Source organism: Malaya genurostris, chromosome 2 (genome assembly GCF_030247185.1).
Source record: "Malaya genurostris strain Urasoe2022 chromosome 2, Malgen_1.1, whole genome shotgun sequence".
Taxonomy (NCBI): domain Eukaryota; kingdom Metazoa; phylum Arthropoda; class Insecta; order Diptera; family Culicidae; genus Malaya; species Malaya genurostris.
In genome coordinates this window covers 44065874-44087326 of record NC_080571.1, presented here as the reverse complement: position 1 = coordinate 44087326, position 21453 = coordinate 44065874, and the positions used below count along the sequence as shown (strand labels likewise).

Here is a 21453-nt window from a genome sequence, read left to right as displayed (position 1 = left end):
TATACTGTTGAGAGTGGAGTGGAGAAGGAGTGTGGAGGATGTAATATACGTAGAATGAAATATATAAATATTTAAATATAAATCTAAGGTCAGTTTTATAAAAAAATAATAGATGAATAAATAAATGTTGGAATGCTTCTGTTCATCGTCTTAACATTTTGCCCTGCGAAAAATATGTATATTTTTATCCTCAACCTTACTCTTTGCGTTCTTGGTCTAGTGGTCTATGAAAATTCGCCAAAAAGAACGAAATAAAACGATGTAATTTCCCCTCCGTTTCCTTGACAATGTTGCCATGGCAGTCCTGGTGTTTGCTTGGGCTTGAGTTAATAGCGGCCCTTACACGATCATTAAAAGTGTCATTACTAAGTAATGACACTTCTGCTCAAACGCTCGTCATTACTGCATTACTGTACATCATTACTTTTTAGCATTACACGTTCATTATTAATGATGAGTATTTGTAACTACTCCAGCAATAGCAATAGCAATATTTTTATTTTCGTTTAGCTGAAAATAAATTTGATTTGCCATTGAAACGTTAAGGTTAATGAAATATTAACAATTTAAATCTACACTTTGTCATTTTTTCGCGTATAGTTCTAAAGATATTCAGCACTTCCACAAAAAAAATAAGAAGAAGAAATAATGTTGGTAATGATGGAAAATCCGGAATTCCATCATTACTCGTGTCATTACTGAACTCGTATACCTTACACGATCATTAAAAGTGTCATTACTTTTTAGTAATGACACTTTTAATGATCGTGTAAGGGCCGCTAATGATTGTGCAAGAATTTGCTGGAAATATTGCAGCTTTTAAAATTTCGTCATTCGTTCGACGACACTTGCGCGAGACGGTTCGGACTAAAAAAAATGGAGAGACATCAAATCGAAATTGGCTGGTGGTCACGACAAACGTCCGCAGGGAGTATGAGTCGAGTTTCATTTCTCATTCTTTCATCGATGAAATAAATCTGTAATCTCTAAACAGTGTGTTACTGCATGTCAGGAGTTATCATTCACACCAATTTGGTAGCAGACGAAGTCTTGTAGTTAAAGCTGTAAAACGTAATCATTTATTTCAGTTCAGTCCTATCTATGGATCCGAAACATTAAATCCTACAAGTTAATTATTTGATATTTTATATTTCGATTCTTCACTTGCAACCTAATACCTACGGAAATTCACCTAATTAATAAACATATAATAAATCTCGTTATAGATAACTTGCTCTGTACGATGCGGTTATCGCGTTTGAATATAAGACAAGAAAATGATGCCGTTTTTCACTTAGGAAATCTCATTTTGTGGTAGTGTTGTCAGAGTTGCTTTGGTGACAGAGTGTCTAAAATATGGTAAATCGAAGTAATTACACCCCAGAACCAAAACTAATATAGATACGACCATCAACAGGTACGAATCGATTTGAATCGTTTTTTTGTATTATCAATTCTCAAAGCTTTGGTGCACACTTATTTCTTTGCTGAATCTCGGCAAAATAATTTCCAATATTTGCACCGCCGAGTACTCGGTAATCATTTTTGCAAAAGATAAAATTGTGGAGTCTCGTCAATCTCAAATTTGACAAACGCCAGCTATTACCGAAATTATCAGCAATCAGTTTACTGTCTGTTCGGCATAACCTTCACTGAATATTCGGCAAAAGCAACGAAGTGAAACTTATGAATTACTGAGCCTTCAATAATTGAATATAAATAAAGAATTCGTTTTTTAATTGTAATCATTCAATTGGAGATCAAGATTTTATTTTATTACCATATAAACATACAAAAAATATACATTGCGTTGGTTGACACGCCGTTGAAGTTCTTCGACAATGACTTCTCGACGGAAGGAAGCTTTCTGTATATATATATAATCAACAATAATTTGCAGTTATTATACTTTCTGAACAAATACAAATAATAATACCCCTAAGTCCCATACAAACGAACCGCCACCCGTAAATAAATAAACCATTGATTGTACAGCATGAACAATTGATTCACAATTAGACATATGGCTTACAATACATTTTATTGTATGTTGACAATATTTTTTTATTTCCAACGATTCAATATATTGTTTCTACGATTCTACAATTGAATTTATTGTACACGTGCTGTTTCAAACAATATGCAAACTGTACATTTTATTGTTTTCCAAGAAGAGTATGTATGAGAAAACTTTATGATTTGAATTGTTACGATACTTAACAACCTATACATTCTATTGTAAAAAGCATTTTCGCAATTAATTGAATAGAGTATAACAATACATTAAAATATTTTTCAACGGTCAAAGCATAGTTGTGGCAGGTTTTGTAACAGCAAATCGTATTGTTTTTTTACAATATTTTTTATTCGGGCAATGTTTGGTTCACAGCCTGAACAAGTAAGCCTAGCAAATTACTCCCTTTCGTTGCGATAGTTTGAAAATGTGGAAGGAGATCGTTTCTGGCAACGCTTTATGCTAGTTGCTACGGCGCAAAACAAGTTTGTTTGTTTATGTTTTCCGTTGTTGTATTGCAACAAATTCAAAGATACACTCCAGCTAATCGATGAATGAAGAATTGCGATATTTTTTGGCAGTGATGGGACTTTATTTCATAGACGGGCCTTGGTGTGGAACATGGGTACGATTCGTACACGATAAAATAAAAGTTAAAAGAGAAACAAATGCAAGCTGTGTATGCGTTTTCCCAATAGTCACTCATATATGCGACAAATATATAGACAAATCGATTATAGCCCGAACGGTGGCAGACACAACAGTTTTTCTTTCATGATGGATAAACTTATTAATTGAATTATTTTCTATTAGTATTATGACGTAAAGGTTCCCCGCATTTAGCAGATGTTGGAAATATTCCTACTCCTCTGACGGGAGTGATTTGCAATGTGAAGAACGGATGGCTACCATAACGATTCGGTGAACAGTGCCGAGACATTCTAACATATAATACTGAGCATTTCCGAAAAGCCAAGGAGCAAATTTCTGAAAAGCCAAGGAGGACAAAAAACAAAATCCGATATGGAATAACCATATCTCATACACAACAACATAGTTCAAGTTTATTTTTCACTACAATAAACAGTAAGGGCATATTCAGGAGTGTTCTAGTTCTAGATGCATAATTTATGTCAGTTTTAAAATTTAAATCTAGAAATTATGACAAAATAAACTCTCAGCCCCAGCAGCGTTTTACCTGTGTTTCAAATATAGAAAAAATAGAACGGCAATGTATACCAGTTTTTAATTTGACAGTAGAACTGGTCGAATAAATAAAACTAAAACGGATTGCTGGGGATACGTTTGTTTCAGTTTCATTTACATTATAGACCACCCATATGAATCTTGCAGCTGCTGAATTTGCTCTAATTATGGTGAACTTGTTCTTACCCTTCAGTGTTGCTAGTTTTATAGAAAACTCGTTAAAGTACATTGTCACTCTGACTGCTGACAGTGTACCGCACGATGCAAAATGTGTCCTTGAAAATTTGTCGAAGTACTCCGTATTATAATTTGTATTTGTTCTGAATACATCGTAGATTTTCGAGGCTTTCTTTTAGAATGATACCATTTTTTCTAATGATCATATTTATTATACCGTCTATATTATACCATTATAAAATATTTCGTAAGAAAATAAATGCGTAGTGCCAAGCGAAAATGTAAAATGTCGATGACAGTTGTCTAGCCGAATTTCGGCAAAAGCTGACACATATTTCGAAGTTTCGCAAACAAATTTGCTGATTTCGAGATAATTATTAATCACCGATCAGTTCAACATAAGATTTTGCCAAATCTCGACAAAAAGATGCACATTGCCGAAAAATCAGTAAATCTTGTAAACAAATCCCGGAAAACATAATATTGATTCAAAGTAAGGTTTTTGAGCGGTTTTATAATATTAATTACTAAGCAATCACCAATGTACGTATCAGTGCGGTGGGGTCAAATGTTTTCATCCGATAATAATACCGAATAGCCAAATAAAATCATTCCGTGTACATATTTTAATTTACAACGCAATAAATTTTGTTCTACTATATGTAGATTTTTTGGAAGTAAATGGATCATTTTCACTCCATTTTGGTATAGAAAACCAGAATAATTGCAAAGTCACTAGAAATGTCGCATTAAAGTTGTTTTCGGTGAAGTTTTGACCGAGATTATTTTTTACTTTTGTAAATAGGTAATATTTAAAACAATTTTCGGTGCTTTCCGATAAGCGTATGGTTTTATGATAAGAAATGTCAAAACAAGGATACTCGCGAATCGCACAAATTGGCTGTATAGCGTTGTCAAGAAAAGCGCATTTCGAAAGAAGGACGAAATTTTTATTTCATCTATTGTGAGTAAACGAGTGAGTTTGCTAAATCAGGTTTCATATTCAATATTCTTTGTGTAGAGTAAAGAAGTAAAATGGCAATTTACCTGAATTGAGCTGAAGCAATTATTTCCAGAGTACGATATTGCAGAAGACGAGAAATCGATTTTTCACTATACACCGATCATCATATGCTGCTAGCTGTGTCGTATACAAACAAAGGCGCATGTGACGAGACCAGTGTGTAATATCCTCCTATTCGATTATCGGCGTTCCAGTGATTTTCTACAGCGCACAAATATCCTATGACAATATTGTGTGAAGACAGCTATATCTTCACCTTTTCCTAACGTGATTTATCCAAGTGCTTTGTTGGTAGCTCTGAGCTCCTTCCCCTTAACGTCGTAGAAATCTAGACAAACATCAGTTACTTCTTTGGTTTTGTAACGAAAAGCATTCAAAAACGGCTTCAAAATAGGTCAAACCAATAGCACTCGTTTTAACGAAACCGCACAATTCAGCATGAATCAAGGGGAGGTTGTGGTTAAAAAAGTTGCGGGGCACGTTCCCAAGAGTAGCACCGTCCAGCAAAAGAAACCAACGGATCACCATAGAACCTACCGTTTGATGAGAGACGATATCTCCGGTGGACCCGTCAACTTAGACGAAATAGAACCGGGTCTGTGGTTGGGAAATGTAACGGCAGCAGCCGATTTACCCACACTAGAGAAGCTTAATATACGAAGTGTGTTGACCATTGATTCCTGTCCGCTGCCATCACATGTGACGGAGAATCCAAGCTTGAGGACAAAGTATATTCAAGGTGAAGTAGAATACCGTGATCGTACCAGAATGCTTAATTAAAATAGGGTTTTGTTTTCCTGATATTTTGCAGCCTCCGATGTGCCAAGAGAAGATCTGATCAGCCATTTCGAAGAAACTAATAAATTTATCAGAGAGAGCTTAGCGGAAGAGCGAAACATTCTTGTTCATTGGTAGGTGTTTTTTTTAAATAGTTGATTGCGATTAAGAACTAACAAAAAAAAAAACGACAATTGCAGCTATTTTGGCGTCAGTCGAAGTGCCACCATCGTGATTGCGTATCTCATGGAAAAGCATAAACTGAGCTACGAGGCCGGTTTGTACCGGGTGAAATCCAAGCGACGCTTCGTGATGCCCAATCCGGGATTCATCAGCCAGCTCAGGTTGTTTGGAATGATGAACTACACCATCGATCCGCAGAATGAAAAGTACAAACTGTTTCGTCTGAAGTTGGCGGCAGATAATGTACGGAAAGGTATGTGGCTGGTGGTGAGCGTTTTAAGCGTTGTAGCAGCATTCGTTGATGCGGATTGCTCACAGAAAACATAGTGATGCAACTGTCGCTTGAGCGTGGAAAATGGAAATAATGACGTACTTCCAGCATCAATAGAATATGAGTTTCTTTTTTACCTCTTCTTATCTGCCTGAAGTAGAACATTGTCGAATGGACCGTAGTATGATTCAAATGTAGTGCAATTATGACAAATCGGTGAATGCACGCGAAATTAGGCCTAGTTTATAGTTCAAAAATATTGTATAAATTGGGAGTATTTTTTTTGTGTGAGACATAGGAAACTTAGCTCAGAGTGCGATTGTCAACGTGTTATTAATCTTTCTTGTTTCATTAGTGGCTAATGCTGCCCATATGTTTTCAGCCAAACGTCTTCCGGTTAACTGCATGGATGTGGTGAAACCCGACCCGGCTGTAACGCAGGAAACACCCGAACCGATCGTGTACCGGTGTCGCAAGTGTCGCCGCGTGGTCGCTAGGAAAAGCAATTTGCTGCTGCATAAACCTAAGCCAATCGGGTTTTCACCCGGTAAGCAACCGTTTGGCCCGGTCGAGACCGTGGACGAGGTTGATGAGAGTGAGTATAGCGATGAGAAAAAGGAAGAGGAAGAAACTGGCGATAAAGAAGCGGAAGTTCCTACCACAACGGAGCCGGAAGCGTTGCCGCGTGTTGCATCGGAACCCAAAGCCGAATCGGATGTAAATCCGGAAACACCAAACGCATCCGTATCGAGTGTCACGGAACAGATGAGAAGCAGCTCAATTGGCAGTGATCAAAGCAATCGGTCAATCGAGAAGGATGGCCTATGTCGTAAAATCTATTTCACGGAACCGCTCGCCTGGATGACGGACATATTTCACAACACTCAAGGGCGGCTGTACTGCCCCAAGTGTTCCATCAAATTGGGAAGCTTTAACTGGGAGATGGGTCAGTATATTCACTGCATATTTTATTTGCATTGGCCTTAAACGTGTTTCATATTTTCCCTCAGCTACCAAATGTCCTTGTGGAGCGGAAATATATCCGGCATTCTACCTGATACCTTCGAAAACAGAATACTCAACAGTTGTGCAGAACGTTCAGGTGACGGTGTAAATTTGCACCGCAAACTACAAACACCTGACCTTCCGAATTTCACTTTTTACTGAACCAAACACAATGCCTAAACATGGGTAATCTTTTTTTTTTTCATAAAAATGATAATCAAAAGTATTAGCATGAGGCTAAATATGAAAACTACACTTCCCTACAAATTGCATTAACCGCTTGGTCACATTGACTAATATAACACTGGTGAAACCAACATATACAAATAACCGTAATAGTATTCAATGCCATTCTATACAAAACTGATAATAACGTAAGCCAAGAAAAACAGGAATCTTTTTTTTTTTTTAAAGTCCGACAGGAAACCAGATTTCAGTGTTTACTTAATAAAATATCGACAGAAACCTATCGAAAAGTAAGGGTAAATTTGAATCACTTTCTCGAGGATTTCAGCAAGCTTTAGATCAAAAGATAGTCTAGCCGCGAGCTTTTCTCATTGTGATTAATACTATCGAAATGTAGTAATTTCGATGTGAACTATAACGGGATCATAAAAAAAAACCAATCTACAAGTCCTATGGAGTTACTCGAACTGCTGATGTAAAACCGAACACGACAAGAATCAACTACTTACCTTACCCAAAGGCATCATATTATCAAGATATCCAGGTTTCACATTTCCCGAACAAATCATTGGTAACATCCTTTTTTGCGAGCATGGCGCCCTCAAATTCCACACCTCATGTCAATTGTATGGGTGTGCAATGCTGCTATTTTGGCGCCCACGAATTTGACATTTCTCTCTCCTACTTCTACTTATGAGGGCGCCATGCTCGCAAAAAAGGATGTTGCCAATGATTTGTTCGAGAAATGTGAGAGCTGGATATCTTGTTAATATGATGTCTTTGCTATAAGCTTAGTCCTTCCGCGTTTCAAGAATCATTTCTACTGGACTTAATGACATACGACGTCTACAGTTTCCATCTACTTCCGCCATATATGATCTGCAGTACCTCTCTTTCCAAAACACTCAGAATGCGTTGATCTTCTGCTTTTCCACAGTACAAAGTACGCACGATTTCCTGCCAAAAAAAGCATCTGTTTCAATTTGTCGTCAGTAGTTTAGAATTGTTGTCATTATTCTGTAAATTTCTGGAGAACATGAAACACGCAAACCAAGAGCTGAGCCGTTGTTTACTTGAACCGGTTCGCAAGCTTTGTTTGTACCTTATTCCAATGCGCTTGAATGTATGCAATTTCAGTTCATACGTTAGTTGTCACTTCTCGGATGATTTTTCATTAGGGCGTATAAGCAAGTGACAGTTTCTCTTTGTTTACTTTCTCTTCTATTAATTACCAAGCGTTTTCCACGTTTATCACTCAACTCTGCATGAAATGATACCCGAAACTTTCGACTTTTAAACAGAATAGTGATATCAAAGAAATTCTTTTTAATCACATCACAATAATCGAAAGAGAGAGTGATTAAAGAGAAACTGTCACTTGCTTATACGCCCTAATGAAAAATCAACCGAGACTTGTCATCGTTTGTTGTAATGGTTTGTGTCTTTGCTTCATACTTAAGCAGCCCTCTGCTATGATGTCATGAAACTGTGGCCAGCATCATTCTGCAAAAACCAAAACAATGAAAAAGAATGGCTAACAAAAAATTGGATATTACAAACTACTTGTTTATTCAGTACCATTTACCGCACTACCCCGCGAATTATCGATCAGAATATCATCACTACGATAAGGAAATTAAAATTTTACTCGATTTGAAATGCTCGAATGTTTGTTTACCATACTCTGAGCGCTCTGATTGCCCACCAAATGGCCCAGATGTTGGCTACGATAGCACTCGCTAGAGCGCCCTATCCTTGCCACCGTGCTGTTCTTAAGCCTCGCATATATTTTTTTACGAAAAACAGTACCCTTGGCATAAAAATCAACAAAATACAGTACATCGAATTTGAAAAAAAACAGTAGTGCAGTACGCATTTTTACTAAAAATAGTGAATAAAGAACAAAAGCCAATAATTTGATTAGTATCTAATAAAAAAAAGACATTATGTAATGGAGACCACAAAAAAGCTACCATAACATAAGCATAGATGGGACTCGAACCTATAACTAGCTCGTATCCAACCCATACACAACCTGACAGAAATGAAACTGTTTCATATGTGTTCCACTGAATTCAGTGCGGCGCTAGTGTACCTAAACAATACGGGTGTACGTTCAGTACTTCATTACGTTATTTACGGCCACTGTGTATGCGTCCAGCAATATATTTAAAAGGAGCGTAATTTTCAAATTGTGACTCACAATATTGCGAATTTTTCTAATAGCGCTGCATAGCAACAAACTCATCAATAACACACGTCATAAATCTCCAAACATGCGTATTTTGTAATCTTTCTATCTTTTAATTCACTCTGCTCAACGTCTTCTCTTTGGTCTAAAAAGATAACTATTAATAGTAATTGATAGAGTTAGAAATGAAGTGTTTTTTGAAATGTGGTGTGTGAGTTTGACCCCGGACCACGTTTATTGTCATAGCGAACGCACAGGGAACTGTTTTCTACATGCTTTTACATCATGTTTTCGGAGGTTGCGTTTATCTATTCTTTACTATAGTGATTTTTATTTTGACATATTTCCGACACCGTGATTATCATTGCAAGGAAAATGAGTGAATAAAAGTATTATACAGATATCAGAGATTAGAAGGCTATTGTAGGACACACCTTGTTCACATATGTTCAGATACATAAGAAGTAAACATGTCGAAGCAATGCAAGAATCTAATGAACGAAATCTATTGGTCTGAAACGAACAAAACATTTTGTAAACATAAACAGTATCCCTTGACTACCAATGTTTCTTCACTACCAATCAGAGCTGCCAGCAACTCTGTATTAGTCGGCAAAGTCAATCTGTACATAATGAAATGTGATGCAAAATGTATTTAGATAGCAAAAAAAATGGCTGGTGGGTTATTGTCAGAGACATAGCTGGATGTCGTGAATACGAATAAAATTGGCACGCTTCCTTCACACTTTCGAATATCAGTTAGTTGATGGATTGTGTGAATTGTGCAAGCTTTCCCCTTCGTCACTACTAGAATTAGATTTCTTATCGTGACGTCACAAATGAAAAAGCATTCATCCATGACAGTTCAGCGGCACTGTTTACAAACAAGTTTAAACAAAAATCGAAGAACATATTTCAAACAATCATCTTTACACTTTGCAACTAGTCACTTTTATTTAATAAATTAATTTATATTGAAATCCCCCACAACTATCATCGGCGTATTTTTACGAGAATATAAAAATAGGGCGTACTTGATTTTTTTTATCCGCATAGAAGCATGAAATATATTTAAAATAACACTTCGTAAACAAATGTGAATTTTTAGCGGTGTTAAATTCCAAATCTGTATTTTTCAGGAGAAATAAAATACAGATTATTCTGTATATAAGACAACCGTGTTTTGCAGGACATATTTCGAAACGTCACCCAAATTAGTATAAAGATGTGTTCTACATCAATACTTTCATTTTTACATTGCGTGAGAGCGTTGCCGTCGTAATTCCATGTGTTAGTGACGGCGTACACTTTTTTTATCGTCTATTTTGACGAATTTGATGCTTTTGGTAGAAAATGAAGAAAATTCAATAAATTCTTAATAATGATCCGTGGGACTGAAAAGTGCCTTGAATTGTTACGACCAACAGGATCTGCATTTAGATCTGGGGTGGCTCTTGGCGTGTACACTCGGTAAACTCGTCGACTTTTCGAAAATTCGACTTGAAATTCAATGTGATGTCCTATTGAATTTCAAAGAAGATGAAACAATCAATTTTGGGCGGAATCAGTAGGTGCATTTGAAACTCACAATGAATTCCGACTCAAATTCCGGACAGCTTAGCTGAGTAGCGCTTCCATGACGACTGACGACTGGCACTGGTAGGCTTATGGTGTGCCCAGCTGCGACTGTTCGGCACAATTCTGCTATTCGGCGCACGCTTCATTCCGTATGTCTCGCTTTGACAAGTGTTGCTCAGAAAATGATTCGAAAAAGTGTAATATTCATCATTTATATCGATGCAGTTGTACAGCAGTAGATATTTTGTTCTCGTACTCAGAACGCGTTCTGATTGGCTGGTGCTGACATGGGTCAAATCAGACAGGCTTTTCAATAGTGTACTATTGAAACACTTCAATGTTGTTGCAACATACGTTTAAGTTGAAAAATTTTGAATCTATTGGTAGTTAGATTATATAGATCCTTCTACTGATTGGAGTTTTCCTTTTTGATACTCGTTGATACCGTTAGCTTCAGAAAAGTTAAATTTAGAATTATTCGAGATTATGTCATACAACTGAAAATTTTATCATAAAATTTCGATAACATTTTCGATGGCATGTAGCAAAAAATATGTTGATACTTTAAGTACAACAAGAGATATTTACGATCAAAAACTTATCACTCTTTCAGAGGGAAAATTTTGAAAAGGTGCTCCATAGTAAAGTGAGTCGTAGTCACGGAAAAAATAGAAATGTAATGAATGAACTGTGTACTGTTCTTTCGGTTTGTAAGCGAGAGATGTGTGATTGCTAAGTATGATACTGGTTGTAATAAACTGATCACCAATACATCTATGTTTTGTTCTATTAAAGACTACTGATTTTTTTTTATTTCCGTGATAATTCAGTCTAAGTGGAATAAGTTTTAGTTCTTAGTCATTAAGACACCTACTGTCAAATGGATCATAAAGAGAATAAACAAATGTTATTCTTTGAAAACATATGTTCAACTGAACGAGTATAAAAGTTAAATCATGATCGGAAATCAACCACTTCTTCTTGTGCTTTAAACCGAACTGAACGTCGTGGTGAGGACCTTCCACCAATAGCAGCAACAACAGACTTCCTACGTGGTATAAATCCTCAAAAGCTTTGGTCGCGCCTTCTCAATCAGCAGAAGCAACAACAGATTATCAGTAATCGCATTCAGCTTCTGAATAATGAATCTGGAATCGGAAACTGTATTTTGGATTGGATTCAGGAACAAAATCTTAAGACTGAATTTCGGAACTGAACTCAGATGAAGGATCTGAATTTAATTTCAGGTTTAGAATATTTCAGAATTCAGTTTCAGAATTTTGTTACAGATTACATGTTCGGAATTTGAAACAAAGACTCTGGAACTGAATCCTAACAATGAATAAAAAAGCAAATATAATAGAACGACTATTTACTACTATATGTAAAATAAAGCTTTTTGTTCGAAAGAGATGAAACAGATCAGAATAGAATTGCTGTAGCCTCGAGAAGTGATCAAATCCCGAACATTATCATTGTCACATTGGAACGTACAGGTTCATAACGCTGTTTTGTTTAATATTAATATGTCGCACTATTCTCATTGTCATCACACGCATACACAACTGATTTGCTCATCATCTCACTAATAAAAAGATATTCGCCGATCATCACCCTGAAAGCTCTTTGCTAGGATCGCTTTTTCTACTATGTATCATTTAAAAAAAATGACGGTGAGATTAGTGCGCATACATTACTGAAGAAGAAAAAAAAACTTTATTGTACATGTACTAGTAGAATCGTTACCCCCATTAATCACATAGCATATTTCGGAGCCAGTGCATCAAATGCACTCGGCACGCAACGGGAACCAGAAAACCAAAAAGTAATATCGAGAAACAATAACCTATTTACACGGAGCGTGCATATTATACCGTTAATTTTATCTAGATCGATTGAAATACTGCAGCTTTAGTAGAAAAATACTATTTCGAGTGTGGTGTAGTGAAAAGTTTTTTAAAACTGCATATAAGTTGCCTCATATCTGCGAATAGAAACAAATAAAAGGAAAACTTGTTAAACATTGTTATCGTAAAAGTTCGTACGCTCATTGCGCTTTGGAAACTATATATTTTTGAATATACGGTATGTATTGTACTACAACTACCCTTGAGTACTATGAAAACTTGTGTACATTTACTGTCAACAACACTCCACAGGTCTACCGAGATTCTCCAATAAATATAAGTTAGTCAAAACTGCAACGGTGAAGGGGCTTTCGGACTGAAAGAAATCCTTGCTCGGTATGAAAGTAAACAACCGATACGATTTCAATGCCTTAAGTGTAATTAAAGAATAAGAATACATCATCGTCATAGGCGGTATTTTTTCCCGTTTTCCTAAATTATCACAAAAAAAACCAATAATGTCAAAATTAGAGCTAGACAATGTCGAAATAAGGTGACAACAATGTTTCTGAAACTGTTTTCGACAAACTCTTATTGCTTCAGATAATTCTTGTTCTTTTTTTATCTACAAATCTAAATGTCTTGTTGACTGACAGGAACGTCAGTTTCTATAGTTTTGTTTACGTTTGTTTGTTTTTCGTTCTGCTATGCGAACTAACGTAATTGCTATTCTAACTATAAATCTTTTTTTTCGTATGAAATGAATATAATGCACAGATAACGAAACACATGAAGTACAATGAATAAAACAGAAAAGAACCGATTGTTTCAATAACAGTTATGTATAATGATTTCGGTTTCAGGTTGTTGATATTTTGTTTTTATTTCGGTATGATTTTTTTTCTTTATAAACCTGCACTTGTTTTATGATAAATTTTCCATAACACGATGGAATAGTTTCTTTTGTTCTTCCCTAATGTACAAATTTTACACAGATGCTGTTCGGTTGCCCCGTATAACACATTGATATTAGGGATATGTTGGGAACCTTAGTATCAAGTTCCTATAACGATATCTAGGCCCAGTTTTGATGGAAGCGATACGAATGCACATAGTTTTATAGATAAGCAATGGGTTCTTTTTTGTGTAGGTCAGGTATATCAATCTATTGGTAGGTACCTGTGCGCCATGTTAATCTGAGCACTGCGCCGTTTACAATCTCCGTTAAATTTGCGTTAACCAACAGCATGGATTATAGGTGATACCCAAAAATGTAGCGCAGACTGCCAATTTGAACTGTCATGCACGGACGAAACAGCAACTGATAACTTTGCCCCACAGCAACATCGAATTTCTTAAATTTGCAAAAAAGATTCTTCTTGTATATTTTCTTTTCTTGATGTCATTAGGATCGTAGCACTAGTCATGAAATGGTTCTGTATGTTAAGAATCGGCTGCGAAGTCTGTTGAAATAGAGAGGTCAGATTTTACAAAAGGAATGAAATACCAAAGTATTCCTTGGTTTTATATAAAACGCAAAAAACCGCATGAAACACCAATCATTCTCTTTTTTGCAAACATGTCAATTGATAAAAACAATGCCAAGAGAAAAAGCTACATTCGTTACGCTGAATTGCTGAGCTATTCGATGCAAATGCTCATGTTTTTGTTTGCTTAGCAGTGTACTTGTCAATGTTGACACTCATGTGTTCAAAAAAAACATTGGGAATATTTAAGAGTCGCCCGCGTGTAGGTTCAAAAACGAAAACGGTATTAGTTGCAGAACGACCGAAGGATTTAAGAAAGGTTCGCCATGAGAGATTATTTCATAGTTAAATAAAATCTACAGGAATCTAATAGTAATGTTTAGATATAATCAAACACGAATAATCGGAGTGTTTGTATGGAAAATCATCATCACGAAACACCTTCCTTCAAACACTTTTAGGTGCGATTCAGACGTTCAGTCAATTTCCGTCAACGATAACGGGACTTGCCTGTAGTTTAGATTAGTTTGCAGCTTTCATTATTGAAACGTTCCATGAGGTTGACTCAATGTTTTAATAAGTGTTACGAACTGCTTCTTTCCATTGCCAATCCTTGCATGTAACGGTCACCTGACAAAACGTGTGAATCGTACTTTAGCCGAATAACATATGATGTTTGTTTACATCACGAAATATCAGAGCGGTTTTCAATTTCTAGGTTGAGACTCTTGATGTCAATGATGCCACAAGGGTAGATACAGGGTCCGCCATGTAACTTTTTTTTAAATATGCAATAAAACACAAACGTTTCATTCAATTTCAAAATTTATTATTTCATATTAAAGTATAAACCTTCCGGGTAATTGTGGAATATAATTCCATTCAAATGGCTACCTCGGCTGGCCTTGCAGTTCGCCATACGGTCGGTCCAGTTTGTTAGTACATTTTCGATTGCATGCAGCTTTATTTGAGCTATGGCTGCACGAATGTTGTCCTTCAAGGCTCGAATTGTCTCTGGCTTGTCCACATAACACTTTTCTTTGGAAGTCCCCCAAAGATAATAGTCTAACGGCGTCAAATCACAGCTCCGAGGCGGCCAAACGACATCCGAATTTCGACTGATAATTCGATCTTCGAAGACTGTGCGCAGAAGATCGATCGTAGCGTTGGCTGTGTGGCACGGAGCGCCGTCTCGTTGGAACCAAATGGTGTCCAAGTCTTCCTTTTCAAGTAACGGGAAGAACCAATCGATGATCATGGCGCGGTAGCGCTCGCCATTGACCGTGGCGGCGGCTCCTGCCTCATTTTCGAAGAAAAATGGCCCAATGATGCCGCCAGACCAAAATCCGCACCAAACCGTCACTCTCTGAGGATGCATCGGCTTCTCCATGATAACGTGCGGGTTTTCCGTCCCCCAGATGCCAGATGCGACAATTTTGCTTATTAACATACCCGCCGAGATGAAAATGTGCCTCAGCCGAGAAGATGATTTTTCGCACACATTCCGCAACATTACCATGATTTTCAAAGTAAAACTGCACTATTTTCACGCGTTCCTCAAGCGTATACACAACCATTTTCGTTCAACGGAAGGATAAAACTAAGTTACTGTCAAATCGGAAGTGACATTAAGGTTACCAATGTCGAAATAACCGCTATTTAAAAAAAATGTTAGATGGCGGACCCTGTAGAGCCTTATTGAGCTTTCTATACTCTTGTGGCAAATCGTTGACATCAAGAGAACTAAATTAAAAACCGCTGGAATATTTCGTGGTGAAAACAAACATCATATGTTATTCGGCTAAAGTACGATTCACACGTTATATCATGTGATCGTTTCAGATAAGGAATGGCAATGGAAAGGAGCTGTTTAAAATACTTATGAAAACACTATGTCAACCTCACGGAACGTTTTTACGTCCGGAACGTGAAAAGCTTTAATAAACCAATATATAATAACCTAATAAACTTCAAGCGAAGTCCTGTTAACGTTGACGGAAATTGACTGATCGTCTAAATCGTACTTAAAACTGTTTGATTTGAAGGTGTTTCGTGATGAAAATAAACTATTTTCAAAATGGCAAATCTCGGTTAATTTTTCATTAGGGCGTATAAGCAAGTGACAGTTTCTCTTTGTTTACTTGCTCTTCTAATAATTGCCAAGATGTTTCCACGTTTATCACTCAACTCTTTGCATAAAATGATACCCGAAACTTTCGATTTTCCAAGTAGTGAAATCAATGAAAATCTTTCTGATCACATCACAATAATTGAAAAAGAGAGTGATTAAAGAGAAATCGTCACTTGCTTATACGCTCTAATGAAAAATCAACCGAGAAATGTGCATTTCGATAGTCCCACGACAAATGGGCCTAACTGCAAATGAGAGCCTCTCTTTGTTTACTTTCTCTTTTGATTATAACGGAGCCATTATTGCAAATTCTCTAAAGTTTCCAATTTAAATCGAAAGCTTGTAGTTTTACCTTGAAAGTTTTGTGAAGAGTTAAGCGTCAAATATAAAATCAATTCGGTAAATCGTGAAAGAAAAAGTAAACAAAGAGAAACTGTCATTTGCAGTTAGGCCCTTTTGTCGTGGGACGGTCGATTTGTGGTTGTTTGATCGAACACAAATGACTCTAAATTTTGTTTTATCCCGATTTCAAAACCAAATAAGATTTAACTGGATCGTTTTAGTTTAGGAGTGACTGTGTGGATTTCGTTAGTTTATGGGAATTCAAGAGGGGTTTGAAGAAATTATATCGGAAAGAAATTTAAAGTTTATTTCTTTGTCTGTGATTTGTTTACACTTTTATAAACGGTTAAAATAAAATACCCATTTTTACCCATACCCAGTGGTTGACGAAAAATTCTTAAGTTATTTTAGAAAACGAGAGAACAGACTTTTCTAAATTATCAGAGCTAGTGTATAGCTTGCCAATTTGTTCAGTTTGAGTAAGTTCTAACATTATCTTAATTTAGATTTCGATTTGTTATGTTTGTAATTTTCTATCCATTCTCGATTCGTTCTCTCATATAAAACTGAGTAATAAACCAGCCAATATTTGACACATATTCGCTCCACCCGCTTTATTATGAAAATCTGACTTACCCATTAACTGAGCACGGACCTGAATGACAAAGTTTAAAAGGTCCTTAAACAAATAAAAAAAAAAAAAATTAACTGAGCTTTCCCAGTTTTGTCGGAAATGGGTAGAATGATCAACATTAATGGGTATTTTATTTTAACCGTGTAGACAGCAACTCAATTGACTACAGGGCCTAACTGCAAATGAGAGCCTCCCTTCGTATACTTTCTTTTGCGATTATTACGAAGTTTTTATTGAAATTTCTTCAAAGGTTCCTTCAAAGCTTTTGAATTTGGCTTGTTAATTATACGAAAAAAAAGTAAACGAAGAGAAATTTATTATTTTTATGTTTCGTCTTTGACAGTGCAGTGCAGAGCAGTTCAAATTGAACTGCTTAGTGCTAAACTCGGCAGTTCAATTTGAACGGCTAAGCAGACGTAAAGTGAAAAGAAATCGATAGTCCCACGACAAAAGGGCCTAACTGCGAATGAGAGTCTCTCATTGTTTACTTTCTCTTTTGATTATTACGAAGCCATTACTGCAATTTCTTGAAAGTTTCCAATATAAATCGAAAGCTTGTGGTTTTAACTTGAAAATTTTACGAAGAGTAAGGTGTTAAATATAAAATCAATCCGGTAAATCGTGAAAGAAAACGTAAACCAATAGTATGTTCACATTAGCGCTGATATCAAGTGATATACGAATATACTTGATATCCGATGATATCATGTGCGATATCACTTGATATACCATACAATTTGATGTCAACGCGTATCATCATTTTGGCATGATATCCGGGAAATCATGTACGATATCATGTCGAGTTGACAAAAATCGCAACTAGCAACACGGATAATGGCATTGAACGCACTCATTTATGAACGTCACTTTGAGAGTGACAATAAAAAATCATTATAATTTCAAATTTTTCAACAAATACTGGCGTTCGGAGACAATTAATTGCAAGACTTTAACTATTGATTGAATTGTAGGAGAGAAAAGCAATATTATTGATCTTACTCCTAATGGAAACATTCAATATGACAATTTGACTGTCAAACGATATTATTTCGATCATATGTGAACACTCCCACGTGATATGCATATCATCTCGGTATATCAAGTGATATAAGCGCTAATGTGAACATGGTATAAGAGAAATTGTCATTTGCAGTTAGGCACATTTGTCGTGGGACTATTGAAATCAGTAGATCAACGAGAAAACTGGAACCACGAATCGCCAACTGCGCAACTTACTGTCAAGGTGCGTTGAAGCCAATGTGATCAGAAGGTACAACGCCAACTTTCAAATGGTGCAGTACATCATTGCCAGTGAAAAATACAAATCGTACAAACCCAATGAACACTCGAATCGATATACGAAGCAGAATTTCGTAGCCAAAAAGTGTACAATGCTCTTGTACGGCTAAGTTTTGAAGAAATACAAGGACTGCACTTTGATCAATAACGAAACATATGTCGATTTAGATAGCTTCCCAATTAAAAATTTAAAATTGCAACTGGAACGGGGGGTTGTACCGAGAAAATTTAAGTTCGCTAAGAAGGACATGATTTTGCAAGCGATTCGCAGTTGCGGACTGAAAATGGAACCATTCGTCACATCCTCGACGATGGCATTCGAAGTTTACGTCGAAGAATGCCTGGAAATCTGTCCTGGTATGCTGTCAACAAGATCAATTTTGTCTCCAAGCTAATGATTTCTCCGGTTCATCTAATAAATGCGGACAAAATAGAGGAACGCGCTGATTTCGTATCCGTTTTAACTGTGCGGATGCTGATGGGCTCTATTAAGAGTAAGGTTCGATAATTAGTTCTGGTGAAATGTAGCCATCTAGTGCTAGAAACTTTGGAAGTTTTTATAAAATCACTGTAAAGCTACCATTAATGGACTTTTTAAACACATTGAATCACGGATTACAGGTCTTTTTGTGCGTATTAAAGTTAATTAAGTTAGCCTTCAACGACGAGCCACGAGATAGGAACTTGTGAACACTTTAGTTTTTCCCGCTAGTTTTTTCCACAGATTTAAATTTGAAACCCAACATAGATTTTTTGAAAAATGGTCTGCCATTCCGGCAATTCAGTTCGCCTTTCCTCACTCAATTCCGGCAGATTTCCGAACCATTCGGTTGGAGGTGAAATTCATTCTGAATCGGTTGTTGCACCGAACTGATAATGTGGGTTGTTTTGCTTTTTTGTGAACATTGAACCTAGCTGAATCGCAATTGCAAGCTTCGCGCACGATTCATCCGACAGACGAAACTACTGGGCACCGGACTGGGTTGGGATCGACCTCATTTGTCGTCAAAAATTGTATAGAAACGTCCTCAAATCACTCCTAGCTGAGTTATTATAAAACTTCTATTTTCTACTGACCCAACACGCTTCATCAAACAAACACTTTTCACGAAACTGTGTTGGTTTCGCGCTTAGCAACAGGGATTTGTGCAAACCTGATACTGACCTGACTCGACTTTCAGTTCAACAACGTTGAAACGAGGTTCGAAACTAGCTTCAAATAAACGGTTTGACTACAATTCGGGTGGAAACTGGGTTTGGTTTGGCATCAAGCGAAAATGACATTAGCTTGGAAAATAACAATAACAACAATCAACGCCATCAAAGTAGTCGGCGTTAACTTTGCGTTGACAGTCTTCCCGCTAGTACGTATTTACGTCCACTGCGTTCCAGCAAATGCTGTTGTAGAACATCGAGTACATCGATATGGTTTTTGCTACGGATTTTTTGACGTGGTGTTTGTATGGAATCGTAAACTGTACAATAGAATACTTGCATAGTGCAAAGCAGTTTCTCGACTTAACTTCAATCGTAAAGTCATACAAATTTTTAACGACTCTGTTAAAAGCCGGAATACATCCTTCCTCGCTCCCGGGATAAAATTGTATCCTCAGCCACTGTTATAGCTGTAAATAGTCGCCCTTTATAGCATGGTGATGAATTCCAGGAAATTGAACGGGTATTGCGTGCGGAAGAAGAGAACCATTGAGATGACGGTACATTTATGTTTGCTCTTTCTCCACTGACATGCTTACAGAAGGAGTCGAGCCTTTTTATTCAATTAGGGGATTCCTAGAAGAAGCACGTCCGCCCACGATATTGGGTATTAACTGATAATCCAGCTTATTCTCGACATTCATACTCGGCGCAATCAATTTTTCGCAAAAGCTACTACAATGTCATTTGCATAACAAATTTCTTTTGACGTGGTATGCCTATAGTGGTCCTATCCTATACTAGACGGCTTATTTTAAATATTTCGCAGCGATTCCCTTCATTACCATCATCAAAATTACATGCTCTTCCAGTATCTGTCCTTCATGTTTTGAGAATCATATTGTTTTTTTTTTTCAATAAACCTAAATATGTATGGTACAAAACAAGTGTTTCAATTCGCTGCGGCCCTCGCCCCTTTCTCTCTTTATGACCTTTTATTGGCTCGAAAATCCAACAACTTATCAAGTCTTGTCCTCATATTTTCTACTATGTATATAACAGTTATAAAAGATTTTTTGAGTTTCCTTTTCACAGACAGCGGTCTGTCTGTTGCCTTGTCCGAAGACGTGTGCTCGCACTATCTCGCATCCACCCATACTCCCGTGCACTGAACATACCTGATGATCACCTGTTTGTTTGTTGGTAAAACTGACGTATTTTCACTGGACGACCCGACCCAAGTGAGACTTGTATGTATGTTAACCGGTGGCGTTCGCTTGCTAGTGGTGATATGGCCGGGTGGTGTTGCGGAGATGGCGGACCAGCACCAGTGGACCCCACTAGTGGCAGTGCTCGGTTACGTCGACGACCACCGACTTCTTCCAGCCGAACAGGAAATATCCGAGTGCGGCACCGAGTACGACGGCCACGCATAACCACGTGTTGTAGGTCATGAAGATTAGCATCAGCAGAAAGCTGAGCGTAACCTGAAGGATGTGCAGGAACGTTTGATACAGGTGCATCACGGAAAGCATTGTCGGTCTGTTTCGAGTGAAAAAAAGGAGTCATTATTAACTAATTTTGGAAACAATTCGTTTTTTATAAGTTGTTTAAAGAAGAAATATTAGCACATACATAAAGAAAGGTAGTGAAGAATTTTGGATTAACAGAAAAAGTGCGACAGAAGAACTGAATGTGAATTCTAAAGTAAATAAACTAAGTGATGTTAATGAAAGGAAGTAACTATGTTATAGTTGAAATTGTAAAAGTCATTTGACGTTTTGCACCAAGAAAATATTTTTGGAGAGAGAAGACACCCGACTTTTTGGTGATCATTTTTGTCCATTGCATTTTTTCCGAGTTCAACAAAACTTGATTTTTCATTTGGAACAATTTTGACTCATTATCCGGCAATTTCGGAACAGACCGAAGTCGATTCCAAATGA

General features: G+C 36.9%; 2 protein-coding genes across 6 annotated transcripts in view; one reads left to right on the top strand and one right to left on the bottom strand.

Annotated features, from left to right (window-relative positions):
• The first annotated feature begins 4223 nt into the window (after positions 1 to 4223).
• LOC131432238 (dual specificity protein phosphatase MPK-4) lies at positions 4224 to 12810 on the top strand. 4 transcript variants are annotated; one of them, XM_058598381.1, is made up of 6 exons: positions 4224 to 4361; positions 4474 to 5160; positions 5233 to 5332; positions 5399 to 5634; positions 6008 to 6598; positions 6663 to 12810. In XM_058598381.1, the coding sequence occupies exons 2-6, from the start codon at positions 4860 to 4862 to the stop codon at positions 6764 to 6766; spliced, it is 1332 nt and encodes a 443-aa protein (XP_058454364.1). In that variant the 5' UTR covers positions 4224 to 4361; positions 4474 to 4859; the 3' UTR covers positions 6767 to 12810. The 4 variants fall into 4 exon arrangements, with proteins under 4 accessions (XP_058454364.1, XP_058454362.1, XP_058454365.1 ...); XM_058598379.1 differs by having other exon boundaries at positions 4250 to 4361; positions 4419 to 5160; XM_058598380.1 differs by having other exon boundaries at positions 4263 to 4373.
• Positions 12811 to 12875: 65 nt separating this feature from the next.
• Positions 12876 to 21453, bottom strand: part of LOC131432239 (high affinity copper uptake protein 1) — a 70657-nt gene continuing 62079 nt past the window's right edge. For both annotated transcript variants that reach the window (XM_058598383.1, XM_058598384.1), the window contains exon 5: positions 12876 to 21049. In XM_058598383.1, the coding sequence (XP_058454366.1) occupies positions 20848 to 21049 (202 nt within the window). In that variant the 3' untranslated portion in view covers positions 12876 to 20847. The remainder of the gene's footprint in view (positions 21050 to 21453) is intronic.

Bases quoted from the DNA above. Each gene is read 5' to 3' on its own strand.
- LOC131432238 (XM_058598381.1), top strand. From the start codon at position 4,860: ATGAATCAAGGGGAGGTTGTGGTTAAAAAAGTTGCGGGGCACGTTCCC. The intron at 5,333-5,398 runs GTAGGTGTTTTT...CGACAATTGCAG, and splicing joins CGAAACATTCTTGTTCATTG to CTATTTTGGCGTCAGTCGAA. The intron at 6,599-6,662 runs GTCAGTATATTC...ATTTTCCCTCAG, and splicing joins AAGCTTTAACTGGGAGATGG to CTACCAAATGTCCTTGTGGA.